This window comes from Hyla sarda, chromosome 5, assembly GCF_029499605.1.
Source record: "Hyla sarda isolate aHylSar1 chromosome 5, aHylSar1.hap1, whole genome shotgun sequence".
Lineage (NCBI taxonomy): Eukaryota > Metazoa > Chordata > Amphibia > Anura > Hylidae > Hyla > Hyla sarda.
In genome coordinates, this window is record NC_079193.1 from 63,433,156 (window position 1) to 63,448,898 (window position 15,743).

Here is a 15,743-nt window from a genome sequence, read left to right on the forward strand (position 1 = left end):
ACGTTCACACGTACAGGATCTGCTGCATATTTTGTGCAGCTGATTTTGCTACCCATTATCTTCAATGGGTAGAAAAACCAACTAAAGAAAATATGCAGCAGATCATTGTACATGTGAGTGCACCCTTAATATGATAACACTAGTAAGATTAGCAGTAGACTTCCTGAAGTCTTTAAAGGACAAGTCTCCTGCCCGACAGTACAGAAAAACATATCCCCTAACCGCAGGATAGGGGATAAGTTTTAGATCACGGAGGGTCCGAATGCTGTGGATCCGAGTGCCAAGTGCTGGGGCGCCTGTACAGAGCCCCGACACACCCACAGAGAGGCGTGTCATGAGCCCCGCCCAAAGCAGGGACCGTCACGCCCCCTCCATATTTCTCCATAGGAGAGCCATTCGGCAATCTCCCATAGAGATATATGGAGAGGGCGTGGCGGACAGGGCTCCGTACAGATGATTGCGGGGGGCCACAGCATTCAGGACCCTTGCGATCCCAAACTTATCCCCTATCTTGTGGATAGGGGATACATTTTCTGTACTCTCGAGCATGAGACTTCTTCTTTAACTAATAGTTTGCACTGTTTTCATGCAGTCATAGGTGTAAACCTGACCAAGGGTAACATTTATATTCAGTTTGTATGTATACACTGTGTTTTCCTCTCACACTCCAAAAAAGTTGTGAATGTACATTGGGAGCACCAATGGGAACACGGTCCTGTGTAATTACTATACAAGTAAGCAGCTTCAATGGAGACTCCGGCTCAACGTGGCGCTGTCCAGCGCCACGTTGAGCCGGCGTCTCCATTGAAGCTGCTTACTCGTATACATATTCTTGTGCCGGAGGGCTGCGGACACCCTATCATGTGCTCACCATTGTTGTGTATGTGCTTACACAACCCTACCAGGTGAGCAGGTTACATGCCTTTTTAAAACAATCCTTCATCCTCTTTTAATACACCACGGAGTGCTGTTTCCCGTTTTTTCCAGATACTGTGTACCGTTACTGGCAACCTGTGTATGGTGCTGTTGAATGTGTTAGCACTATAGAAATAAATTAAATAGATATATGGGGATTTGTTATGCCTCTTATATAGTGCTGCACAGTAAGTATGGTTTTGAGTAGACTATGCCAGGATTTGTAGACTGTAGACTGATCTAGCTTTCATTGTTCATGATGGCAACTATCATCTAGCCCACTATACTAGGCCAAGAATACTATGTGAGCTTCCTATCTTTCTTTCTTTTGCTATTTCACTGTAATGTTTCATGGCTTTGATCCCGTCCCTACCCAACTATATAGGACAAACACATGGATATAATTAAATTTACATAATGTAAACAATAAATTATGAATATGGAAAATAAATTATGAATAAAAGAAAATAAAACATGTGCCTCCTTTGTGACAACTGACACCGAAGACCATGCTTACGCTGCGTATCAACTGAAGAGCAAAAAGTCTACTGTAAAACAAAAACAAAACAAAAACAAGATATTTTCCAGACCTGGATCAAAAATGTCACACATATTGTATTTCAATTTAGAAAAGTGTAACTTTCATCATCAGGGTACATGTTGACTTTTCTTTACAGAAATAGATAGTGAAGATTTTCTGTCTATTGCAGATGGAAGCGTTGAGTTCAATAACCCGGTGTAATGTTATTTGAAAAGTATTATCCATGGCAAATAGTACAAAATAACATTTCAGCCGCCTAATACAATCGTGTGTTTCACACTTTAAATTGGAACTGTACAAATACAAGGGGATTTGAGGCTCTGGGGGAAAAAAAAAAAAAAAAAAGCACACAAAGCAATTGTTATGGTCCGGAGAATCAGAAAGTAAACTTTGTTGCAGCGGCAAGTGTAATTCCCGGCACATAGCAGCCATCAAGGTATTCGAAACGTGGAGAGATTACAGGAGGCAAAACGTTTTTTTTTCTCAATAGATCAACAGGCAGAAAACACAACTCGACGCTGTACTGCATACACAAGTACAACACTGTATGCCTGTAGGGAGTCAAAGAAAATGTCAGGCGTGCTTAATGTAATGTAACAAAGGTAATGCAAGTATTGATTTCCATGGACCATTACACTGAATATTTGGCAGTACTCATTGACAAATATGTTCGGTGCCCGGTAGAAGATATAATCACAGCCTCTTTCTTGAATCATCTCTGGTTTTAGCAAATACAGATTCATCATTTTCGTGAAGAAAGATTTAAAAAACAGACAGGAATATTTGGGATGGTCTTCATGAGTCTATTATAAGTATATGAAAGCTGGGGACAGAAGACCCATCATCTTCATGTCCTGTACATACAGCAGGAGCATTGTTGGAATTGAAAAGATCAGGGGAAGAGACCCCAAGACTTATCTACATGTACAGTGGTTCCTCAACATACGATGGTAATCCATTCCAAATGGACCATCGTTTGTTGAAACCATCGCATGTTGAGGGATCCGTGCAATGTAAAGTATAGGACAGTGGTCTACAACCTGCGGACCTCCAGATGTTGCAAAACTACAACGCCAAGCATGCCCAGACAGCCAACGGCTGTCTGGGCATGCTGGAAGTTGTAGTTTTGCAACATCTGGAGGTCCGCAGGTTGAAGACCACTGGTAGAGGAAGTTGTACTCACCTGTCCCCGCCGCTCCGGACCGTCACCGCTTGGCCCCCGCTGCCCTGGATGTCTCCCTCCTTCGCTGTTGCCATGTCCCCGAGGTGTCCCCGACGCTCTGGCAAGGCCTCTGTTTCCCCGACATCCTCGCTCTCCGTCGCTGCCATCACGTTGTTACACACGCCGCTCCTATTGAATGACGGGACGGCGTGCGCAGCGACGTGATGACGTTGGAGGAGAGCACCGACGATGCAGGGGATCCTGTGAAGAGGACGCGCCGGAGCTCCGAGGACAGGTAAGAGATCGTCACCGGAGCTCATGGGGCACCGTAAACGGCTATCTGGTGGCAGCTGAAGCAGTCTGTGCCGCCGGATAGCCGCATATGCGATGGCCCCAACATGCAAAAGCATTGTATGTTGATGCTGCCTTCAACATGCGATGGCCTCTGAGAGTGATCGTGTGCTGAAATGATCGTATGTCGGGGCCATCATAGGTCGGGGGGTCACTGTATAGTCTAATTATAGTGCTATACCAGGGCCAAATATTACCACTTGTGTTGAGCACGATTATTCAAACTGTGATTTTTTACAGCGAATATCGGCACTTCACGACTTTGTGAATATATAGAATATAGTGATATATATTCATAATGACAAATACCAGTTTTTTTTCTTCACAGTACACATCGCAACAATGATGTGTACTGTATGAAGAAAAAGGGACCATCCCTCTCTGCTTCCAGCTTGTGGTCCAAAGAAGGCTCCAATATTATTTACTGTGTGAGCCGTGTAGAGCGCAAATATTTTGTATATGCGAATATGCAAATATTCGCGAATATTGGCACTTCCAGAGGACACTGATCGCTCCCTTCTTTTAGGTGAAATATATAATCGCACATACGCACTATGCGAATTTCATTACAAATTTTCGCATGGGAACAAACATAGAGGAAAAAGGGAACAAACATAGAGAATATGCGAATTTTGCAAACATAGATGAATATTCGTCTATATATTTGCGAAGTATCGGGAATTTGAATATGGTCCCAGCTGCTCATCACTAATTACCACTATACAAAATAAATGCAGTATACATTGACCAATATTACCATACAAAGCTCAAATAATATCACCAAATCTTGATAATATAGAACTATACAGAAATATAACACACTATAGACCCTTAGGGAAATGTACTGTATCATTGGTTTTACCCTGTTTTGTGGTGTTTATTTGTTACACAATTTGTTGCAGTTGATTGTTAGAGACTTTTTATTGTGACTTTTAGAGGCTTTTTCTAAAATTGTGTAGCTATGCCAAAGTCTGTATACATTTTTGCAGAGGTGATGAGTTTATCATGTGCATTTTGTCAGCCCAGACCTGGCTTACAAAACTGGCCGTGGACAACATTTGCATAAAGTCACACATTTTGGTGCAGTGGGTTAAAAGGTCATAGAAAAAGTTGCAGAAGAGGAACCATACAAAGTCTTGTGCTAAAATTTAAAAAAAAAATTGTAGTAGCACAAACAAATCAGGTGTAGAAAAATCGTTCACCTACACCATCCTTGATAAATTGTCTCCATAAAAATATACAAAGCCCCAAAAATAGCACTGCATTAGGACTACTGATTACTACAAAACCACATGACCACAAAAATAGCACTGCGTCCGTAGTGTTGCTCGCGAATATTCGCAATTCGAATATTATTCGCGAATATCGCATATTCGCGAATTCGCGAATTTCGCGAATATAGCGCTATATATTCGTAATTACGAATATTCGTTTTTTTTTTTTTTTCTTCACAGTACACATCACAGTGATCACCCCTCTCTGCTTCCAGCTTGTGTGGTGTAAAGAAGGCTGTAATACTACTGTGTGAGACTGGCGCGCAAAAATTCGCATATGCGAAAAGTAGCATATGCGAATTTTCGTATATGCGAATTTTAACTTATGCTAATTTTGTATATGCTAATTTTCACATCTGTAAATTTTCACATACGCGAATCTTCGCATATGCGAAAATTAAACGAGGGTATAACGAATATGCGAATATTCGCGAATATATGACGAATATTCATCCATATATTCGCGAATATTCGCGAATTCGAATATGGCCTATGCCGCTCAACACTAATTAGGACTACTGATTACTACTATGCAGAAAAAAACACTATACAAAGATCATTATTACCATGCAACACCCAAATAATATCACCACATCATGACCACAAACTACCACCGTAAAGAGACCGAATAATAATATCTCCACACTTTTGCTAAATAAAGGCATCTGTGCAATAACCAACCACCATACGGTGTCCATATACCTGTTTAAATATGTAAATAAGGCTCAAAAGCTTGAATTGGCAATTGGCATTTCCTCTTATTTCCCATCTCCCAAAGGGAGGGAAGCAGAGAAGGTGAATAAGAAGAGTTGGGCTGGCATACCAAGGGCTCCTGCCATTTTGGAAAACACCCCCTGAGCACTTGAGCACCAAAGGCTAATATATTGGTGTCACGCCTCCTCCCATAGACATAAATGGAGGGGGCGTGGCTGTGACATCACGTCCCCATCTCGGAGACAGCACCCGGCACAGAATTCCAGGGGCTGCCCCGAGATTGTGGGGGTCCACAGTGGCAGGACCCCTGAAATCATGCATTTTATCCCCTATCCTTTGGATAGGGGATAAGCTGTATTGACCTGGAATACCCTTTTAAGACTATCTGTATATCGCTCTCTTTTCCCACTGACAAGTCCTCTTTAAATGATACAGGTTTTTGTTAGGGTACATTCACATGGGAAGGAAATGGCGCAGATTTGTTACAGAGTTGACAGAGTCAAAATTGTTACCAGTTCTATAGAAAATCTGAAACAAATGTGCAACAAAGCTGCAGCATTTCTGTTCTGTGTGAACACACCCTGAATTAAACTTTTAACCCAACCAAAGCGTATCATGTCTTATTTCCTTCTAAGCGGAGGCTCAGCTCATGCTTAGCTTTACACTGTTTTGTGCACATCTATTCCTATGGCTAAAGTTAACCTTTGTATCTGACCCACACAGGAACCACCGCCCTGCTCCCATACATGATGCTGGGTATCTATCCGTACATGGAATAGATGACTTCATTATTTCAGCAATATTATTAGAAACTGTTCCCTCTGTACTCTAGAGACACTGGCACTACTTTTTTCCGTCCTTTTTTCAATCACACAAAGCCTTTTTTGATGCTTAAGTGACATCTGGGTAAAACATTTTGAAAACCCAATTTTGCACATGCCCTAGTCTGTAGGTCAGCTCCTATTCGGATTGTAACCATAGTGGAAGTCCGAAGACTTACAGCATTTGACAGGAGCTGCAAGTCTAGTCTTTTAATCATAAAGTTGAGAGAGCAGCTCAGCTCTCTGTTCAAACAGCATTGGGTCTTTGAAGTTCTGGACCAGACATCAGGTGAAGTACTAGAAGAGGATGTAGTGCTGGGAAGTCTTACATTCATCATCAGACACAAAACATATAATAAAGTCTAATGTTTGTGTTGTACAAATCAATGATACAAGGGGAATTTGATAAACGACCATAAAATCTTTTATGATATTCTATTTGGACAACTTGTCAACCTACAAGAAGTTCTATGGCAAATATACCACAAATTACAAACCATGAATAAGAAGACTACAACATTACGCATCTTAAATGATGTGAGTATTCTTCTATTCTCAGTCTATTTTTAAAGAGTAGATTTGAAATATTCAACAATTTTTTTGACAAATAAAAAATTCCCTAAAATGGGTATTCCCATTTTAACTAACATTGTTAAACCTGTAGGTCATGTCAATTTAAATATTTTTGATATTCGTGCTGTTTGCCTACGCTCGTTTAAAGTTAATTGCCTAGGTTACAGACCATTGCTCCACTATATAGGTGGCCAGGCTGATATATATTTACTGTATATAACCTAGGCAATGAGCTGTCAACAAAGGAGAGAAAGATGCATAACATTGAGACTAAACATGGTAGACAGCATCTACAGTGCAACTCTACTTACAAACATTTTCTTCTCTATCAGCAACGTCGACTCGTTCTTTTCCACATTTAGCTTCACCACATTGCCTTGCTGAGTTCTGAATAACAGTTCTTTACCTAAAAAAAAAACCAGAAGCTTGTTAGTAGACAGTATTATAAGGATTTATACTAATATAACAGTCTACAAATCAACTCAGCAAAAACATTTCAGAGGAGATACGGTACAAAACATGCAATAAGAGAATAAAATAATCAGATATCAAGAAAACAAGCTCCACTTATAATGCAACCATCAATTTCAGGCAAGGGAATCTCCAAAAGAAGTGCCCTGTTGGGGTTCCCCATATACTCAGCATTGGTCACTGCAGTGAATCACTGGTCATGTGTAAAAAGTGTACATGACCTTTGAGGCCAGTGATCGGCTCCAGCATTCTATATTGAGAGATTGAACCCTGAAACGCGTTATTACTGGATTAACGCAGTAACGATCACTTGAACCACTCTACATCTGATCATCCTTTGAATCATCCTAGGACATGCAGCACTTCTCTAGAGGGGTCCTTTCCCCCCTTATTGCATACACTTTCCACATGGTAACAGTCTGTCATTGGTCAACTAAAATAATCTGTTGTAAAATTTCACCCAATTCATTGTTTTTGTTCAAATCATCCATTTTCATCAACTTTAAATGGGTGCTGTCAGATTCAAAAATATCTTCTACAACTTGGTCAAACATTTTCTAACTTTTCTAATATACGTCATAAAAAATTATTAGCTCCTTTTTGTAGAAATCATGGCTTTTGAAAAGACCATTAGGGGTCCCCATACTATCCAGAACATAATCCTGTCCCACTGCAGCAGAATCTTTGTTCCATCTCAAGCACAGGTTAAGACAATGTCAAGGAAGTGAAGGCGGGACTAACACTCATCTGTACTTACTCATGTCCTATTAGACTCCTGTCTGCAAACAGAGAAGGGGGTTACAGAGCAGTTTGCAGTGATTGATAAAGAGACCTGGCACAGCACAGAAGACCCAGGGAGGAAGACAATTCATGATGAGTGGGGTCAGACTCATTGTTTGACTCGGACACACCCCTTCTTGAGCAGTGGATGTGAGCCAAATACAGATGCTAGAAAATACATGTAAAGCATCTGCATGACCTAGTAAGAAACATATAGAAGAATAATTTTTTTTCTGTGATATGATAGGTAAGACTCTTTTTAAGGCCTCCAACTGACTTGGGTTAGGAGCGTCAACCAATTTATCCCAGTTTCAATGACTTACCATAGATTATTTAGAAGTGCTTGTAGCCAGTTCCCCCACTGAATTCATGTATTGACATGGTAATAGGAGAAACGTTTCAAAAATACTGTCACCTATTGATATATTGATGTAAAGAGTATATCCTGGAGCTTTCCATATGAGTTTATGGAAAAGAAGAACGCTTTGTCTTTAGCGTTTACACTCGGTCCTCCTACGCTGTGCTACATGGATGGTTGTCATTTATGAAATAGAAACAATTGCCATAGATATTAAATGAAGAAATCCTCTCATCAGTGACTACTAAGTATTTGTCTCTAGTGCTTATCGACCCAATCACTACTTGTAAGCTTCGTACAATATGTCTCCTCCAGTAGGCATATGAAGGCTACATTTAAGAAGCTTATGTTTTCATTTTAGCAATGAATGCTTACAGTAGACGCAGTTCACGCATTTGCAATGAACTGTTAGGAGGCTAGAATAGAAAATATGTTTTAGGCAACTTTTTATTTCACTGTTTGTTTGGTAAGTGTTTGTGAACCCTTAGCATTCAGTTATGGATTTCATTAATCATTACAAAAGAGCGTTAAAAAACATTAAGGTAAAAATCTATTTCAATTCACATTTACTTTTGTCAAAATTTACCTGTAATTGACTCACTGGGAATAATTTTCCATTTTGTCAGAAATGCCACTTAAATATCCTGGCATTTTCCATCCTAACCTGAACACTTGGTTGAATTTCAAATCAGCACTACTAAAACACATTTGTAATCAAATAAGTAAAATCAAAGAAATTGTATTATTATTATTATTATTATTATTATTATTATCATTATTATTATTATTATTATTATTGTTAGTAGTAGTAGTAGTGGTAGTAATTGCACTATACTGTAAATTCTATGATGATATGATGATATGAAGTAAGCATATGGTACCTGGACATCCATTTGGATGCCATTATGTCCTATAATTTTAAAAGCCGGTTTGTAGTACTAGTGCAGGTAGCACAATTCCAATACACTTCGAAATCATTTAATACATTTAGGCATATCAGATTAATCACAGTTTAATAATATTGCTGGGACCCTGGTAACTAGACCTCGGGGAAGATCCCACTGGCAGCTCCTCTCTTAGCCAGACATTGCGTGTCTCACTGGCCACGACCCCTGATGAAGCTCACCATAGCGAAAAGTGTTGAGGTAGTTGCATATGAACTGGGAATCACAATAGGTTTTACTGTTTATGTTCCTCTCTCTGCTTCTGTGACATTACTTTCTGATTACTTAGCATTTTGTTCTTTTTTGTTTGATTGCACTTGTATTTGCATAGTGAGGCCCTATATGTATTTTTTCCTATGCCTATATGTACCCTCCTGTCTGTACTCTGGTGTCAAATGTTAGTGTTTTTTAATATTCCGTTTTTGAAATTAAATGAATAAAGATACATTTTGTAGTAATTCGGGTGGTATTTTGCGTGCTTTTCCCTTCTGGTAGCCGGGAGGGGGGGGGGGGGGGGGGGGGGGGTTGGTTGGTGTTCATCACCCGGCATTCATATTGCGGTGGGACCAACTGGGGGTGACAGAGAGGTCCACCCCTCTTTATTGTCAATCCCTTATGGTGGATGTTGGTTAACAATGAGTGGTGGGTGTAGTTAACAACTGTCACATGCCGTGTATGTAAAACGGGGTACTCACAATATTACACTGTATGGGAATAAAGAAAAACACTAACACTATTGTGACCAAATCACAATAAAAATCAGAATATGACTGAATGCAAGGCCTATTGTGAAATCATCAAAAGTAATAAAAGCATATTCATGAAGGAGCAGGTCACTGTAACATCATTACAATAGAACCTGGTTTATAAATAATTACACAGACATCATCACAATATGACAAAGCCCTCAAAAAGATACAAACACTACTGTGACTATAATGGACAACCTCCTAGAAAAAAAAAAGAAAAACATTTAGTAAAATCATTAGTATAAAAATGACCTACTTTAGGAATAAAGATAACAATATTGAGCTAGGAAAAATAAAACTATTGATACCATTACAGAAGATAGATAGACAGAGTGTATATTAACACTATTAGTTTATTGTAACTTCTACAAAATAAAAACACAGTTTACATCTAACAAAGTAAAGAATATTCTGGCCTCATCATAATAAACCACAGCCTAGGAATAAAGAGAATAACTATTGTGACATCACCACAATAGAACACAGCATGAGAATAAAGACATACACTATTATATTTCACAGTAATGTAAAAGAACACACAGACATACACTATTGTAGTCAGAATAAAACACCACAAAAGGCACAGTCTAATGTGATAGCATCCAAAAAGAACAACAGTGAAAAACAGAGGCGTAGGTGACTGTGACATAACCAAAACAGAGCACAGCCAAGGAATAGGATGAAAAAAAGGATTCTGACAGCATCTCAATACAATATAGTCCAGCAAAAAAAAAGATTTTGTGAAATTATTGCAAAAAACACAGCTTAGGAATAAAGATAAGTACCGTATTTTTCGCCGTATAAGACGCACTTTTTCTTCCCCAAAACTGGGGGGGAAAAGTTGGTGCGTCTTATAAAGTGAATACACCCCTATTGCGGCGGTCCCTGCGGCCATCAATGGCCGGGACCCGCGGCTAATACAAGACATCACCGATCGCGGTGATGCCCTGTATTAACCCTTCAGACGCGGCGATCAAAGCTGACCGCCGCGTCTGAAGGGAAAGTGACACTAACCCGGCTTACAGGACACCGGGAGGGACCTTACCTGCCTCCTCGGTGTCTGCTCCGTGCCGGGATCCCCTGCATGGCGGCGCTCTCCTTCGACGTTATCACGTCGTCACGCACGCCGTCCCGTCATCCAATAGGAGCGGCGTGCGTAGCGATGTGATGATGGCAACATGATGATGGCGATGGAGAGCGTGGATCCCAGGGAAGAAGAGGTCCGGAGCGTCGGGGACACCATGGGGACGCGGCGACAGCGATGGAGCGACATCCCAGGCAGCGCTGACGGGTCCGAAGTGGCGGGGACACGTGAGTATTGCCTCCTATCCAGTGGTCTTCAACCTGTGGACCTCCAGATGTTGTAAAACTACAACTCCCAGCATGCCCAGACAGCCAACGGCTGTCCGGGCATGCTGGGAGTTGTAGTTTTGCAACATCTGGAGGTCCGCAGGTTGAAGATCACTGTTGGGTCCAGAATCTTTTTTTTCTAGATTTTGCACCTTTAAAATTGGGTGCGTCTTATATGCCGGTGGGTCCTATAGGGTGAAAAATACGGTACTGTTGTTACATCTGTCAGCACTTCTGGGACTTTTAAGAATGTATCCACTATTCATGGGGCGGACCCCCTGTGATCTCTATTCTCCATATCTCCACTCCCTGACTCTTCCAGCAGAAAGCATCGGCCCGCACCTTCAGAGATTTACTTGTCTCAGTAGTGACAGCCAGCTCAGTCAATCTCTGGCCGCATCGGTGTCACTACTAAGACGAGTACGTCTCAGATGGTGCTGGCTAGAGTGTTTAGTGGGGATAGTTGGGCCGTATTCTGAAGATCACTGTGGGAGGGGTCCTAGGGACTTATCCTGTGCAGGGCGGGTGCAAGGATTTTTGGAACCCTAGGTAAAAGCTAATTTTGCTGCCCCTTGACTCGCCCATTGACTTCAACCTTTGACAAGCCGCCACTTAACCACTTTAACTGTAACCCCCCCCCCTCCTCATGTAATCACCTGACTACTGGGGTGACACACTGTAACAAACCCCCTCCTCATGTAATCCCATTACTACTGGTGTGACTCACTGTAACAAACCCCCTCCTCATGTAATCCCATTACTACTGGTGTGACACACTGTAACAAATCACCTCCTCATGTAATCTCCTTACTACTGGGGTGACACACTGTAACAAACCTCCTCCTCATGTAATCTTCTTACTATTGGGGTGACATGTAACCTCCACTTTGTCTCAGCCCCGCCTCCTCCACAGCTTCACACAGGTCCTTCTTCCACCATTCCTCCTATCCTGCACGGCTCAGGCTGGTTGGTGGAGGAGGTGGAGGGAGGAGGTAAGCAAAATTCTAGGGTTGGTCCTGCAGGACTTGAGCCCTGTATAATCATGATTGTGCCCAGGAGGAGACTGCAGCAGCACTATGCTACTCTAACAGGCTGTGTCATGAAACTGAGTATGGAGGGGGGGTAGGAGGAGAGTTTGCTGTCAGGACCGGTGTGGAGACAGTGTGCAGTAACATTCTTGTGGTGGGCGAAGCAGCGCCCGCATAAAGAGGGAGTTCTAGGTTGCTGCCTATCTTACCTATAGGTGAAGCCGGCCCTGATCCTGTGGGTACGTTATCCATCACTGTTCTAACCCTTTAAAATTAGTTTAAAGATACCTATGTGGATGTCTAAAGTAGTAGTAGTTTTTATCATTACAAAAAAACAAGTTTTAATCACTTGTGTGTCATATGCTAACTAGTCCAAGTGTCCCCTGGGTGTCCTTTGACTAGACAAGTGCCCTGAGCTTTCAGCTGTAAATCCACCCAAAACCCCATCCACTCTGCTTTCAGTGATGTCTCTAGAGCATCCTATTATACAGGAGACCAATAGAGACATCATTCAGAGAGGAGGGTTTGGGAGGATTTATGTCTGAAAGTTTAGAATACTCGCCTGGCTAAAGAAGTAGGGAGAAACACTATTGTGATAAATAGAACATATCTGACAAGGTCTGCTGTCATATCATACGAATAGTAGTAAGAATGGTACCCAGTACTCACCAATGTTGCAAAAATGAAGACTTCTTGATCAATATCACGGTACAGGCACAAGTTTCGGCATAAGTTCCTTCTAGCCAGACAGCTGAGGAAAGCACTTATGCCAAAACGCATCCCTGTGCCGTGATATGGATCAATAAATCTTCACTTTTGCTACAATGGTGAGCAGTGATGAGCGGCATGTACCATATTCGAATTTGCAATATTTCGAGATTATATGGCCGAATATTCATCCTATATTCACGAAATTTTCAGATTCGACATATTCACGGTTAATTTTGCTTTGCGTAAATGCGCGTGCGTGTATTCGCATGTGCGTATGCACATGCGGATATCTTTCTAATTGTCTATCTGTATTATCTATCTATCAATCCATCAATCTATCTATCTATCTCATATCTATCTATATATCTCATATCTATCTATCTATCTCATATCTATCTATATATCTCATATCTATCTATCTATCTCATATCTATCTATATATCTCATATCTATCTATCTCATATCTATCTATTCTTGGTCTATACAGAAGTGATAATGGGTCTATGACATTTTTTATTTTGAATATTGTCATGTCATATTCGCAAATATTGTCACTATCTATCTGCCTATCTAATTTTTGTGACGATATTCGCGAATATTCACTCTCCACTCTAATACAGTAAATAGTATAGGAGCCTTCTTTAGACCACAAGCTGGAAGCAGGGAGGGATGAGATCACAGTGATGTGTTCTGTGTGAAAAAAAAATGTAATAATCGTAATTACGAATATATAGCGCTATATTCACCATATTCACGGATATGCAAAATTTGTGATAAATATTCAAATTGCGAATATTCGCGCACAACACTGGTGAGTGCTGGGTACCATTCTTACTACTATTTACTTACCTTCACCTTGGGCACCACCTCAAGATACATGGAAGAGCCGACATACCTCCTACACTATATATATATATACATAAGATAGAACACTAGAAATGAGGATATAGCTTATAAAAATCTCATTTGGAACAACTACTGACTAGGATGGAGGACAAGACACTATTGTGACATCATCATATTGTTATGTTAAAATTGTTTTGACACAGCCATTCTACAATTTCTCCTTTCAAATCATTACTGACATTTAACCAACTTTTGGCATTCATACATATTCTGATCAAGTTGTGTTTTCATGTAAACTCTTCTTTACAAAAAGTTCTATAATAGCTACTGCCAGGGGTGGGGTGGGGTACAGAAGTGCATCCTACCACACAAGATACCAGTATTCCCAATGGCACACGGTAGGTGGTGGTCTTCATTTTGAATTGAAACCTATGAGCTTTACGTCTCAAGATTCTAACCTACTGTTTCACCTAATAGTAACATAGTAACATAGTTCATAAGGTTGAAAAAAGACCAGAGTCCATCAAGTTCAACCTTTATCCCTAATGAGTCCCTACTGTGTTGATCCAGAGGAAGGAAAAAAAAACTCATACTAGAGGTAAAAATTCCTTCCCGACTCCAAGTGTGGCATCAAAATAAATCCCTGGATCAACCTTCTGTCCCTATAGAGCTAGAATCCACAACCTGTAATGTTATTATTCTCCAAAAATTTATTTTACAAAGTTTACCATGACCACCTCCTCAGGAAGAGAATTCCCAGTCTCACTGCTCTTACAGTAAAGAACCCCCGTCTGTGCTGGTGTAGAAACCTTCTTTCCTATAAACATAGAGGATGCCCCCTTGTTATAGATACAGTCCTGGGTATAAATAGATCATGGGAGAGATCTCTGATATATTTAGACACAGTTATTAGGTCCCCCTAAGCCTTCTATTTTCTAAACTAAATAACCCTAATTCTGATAATCTTTCTGGGTACTGTAATCCTCCCATTCCCCTTATTACTCTGGTTGCCCATCTTTGAACCCTCTCCAGCTCCACTTTATCTTTCTTGTACACTGGTGCCCAGTACTGTACACAGTATTCTATGTGTGATCTGACTAGTGATTTGTACAGTGGTAGAATTATTTCCTTGTCGTGGGCATCTATGCCCCTATTGATGCACCCCATGATTTTATTTGCCTTGGCAGCAGCTGCCCGACACTGGTCACTACAGCTAAATTTACTGTTAACTAAGACTCCCAAATCCTTTTCCACGTCTGTCGTCCCAAGTGTTCTACCATTTAATACATAATCCCAGCCTGGATTTTTCTTCCCCATGGGCATTACCTTATATTTATCAGTGTTGAACCTCATCTGCCACTTATCAGCCCAAACTTCCAACCTATCCAGATCCATTTGTAACAGTGCATTGTCCTCTATTGTGTTTTCCGCTTTACAGAGTTTAGTATCATCTGCAAAGATTGCAACTTTACTCTTCAACCCCTCTACAAGGTCATTAATGAATATAATAAATAGAACAGGACCCAAGACTGACCCCATGTGGTACCCCACTACTAACAGTGACCCAATCAGAATAAGCACCATTAATAACCACCCTGTTTCCTATCACTGAGCCAGGTACTTACCCACTTACACACATTCTCCCCCAGCCCAATCCTTCTCATTTTATGGACCAATCTCTTATGTGGCACCGTATCAAATGCTTTGGAAAAATCCAAATATACGACATCCAGCGATTCCCCCTGGTCCACTCTGGATCTCACCTCCTCAAATTTTTACAATACAAAAATAAAGATTCTCTTCATGGTTGTGTTACTAAGTGTAGATTATTTTCTTTCCGAAAGGGTCTAACCATTGTTCAGCAATAAGCTTCTTATGTTTTGCAAATGTAAATGTTAACACAATGGCCCAGATTTCCCAAACTACGTGAGAGAAAAAATTGAGTGATTTTTCCACAGCAACCAATCACAGCTCAGTTAACGAGTTCTGTTAAAGTGAAAGCTGAGCTGTGATTGGTTGCTGTGGGAAAATCACTTCATTTTTATTCTCAGAGTTAGGTAAATCTGGGCCAATATGTTTTAACATAGATCGATTGCAAATCGTTGATCTGGTCAGAGAATTAGTTGATTCAGTTAATTAAAGGGGTTATCCAGTA

General features: G+C 40.7%; 1 protein-coding gene across 3 annotated transcripts in view; it reads right to left on the minus strand.

Moving 5' to 3' along the window:
• Positions 1-15,743, minus strand: part of DPP6 (dipeptidyl peptidase like 6) — a 1,248,955-nt gene that overhangs the window by 341,944 nt on the left and 891,268 nt on the right. For all 3 annotated transcript variants that reach the window (XM_056519599.1, XM_056519600.1, XM_056519601.1), the window contains exon 4: positions 6,663-6,757. In XM_056519599.1, coding sequence (XP_056375574.1) covers positions 6,663-6,757 — 95 coding nt within the window. The remainder of the gene's footprint in view (positions 1-6,662; positions 6,758-15,743) is intronic.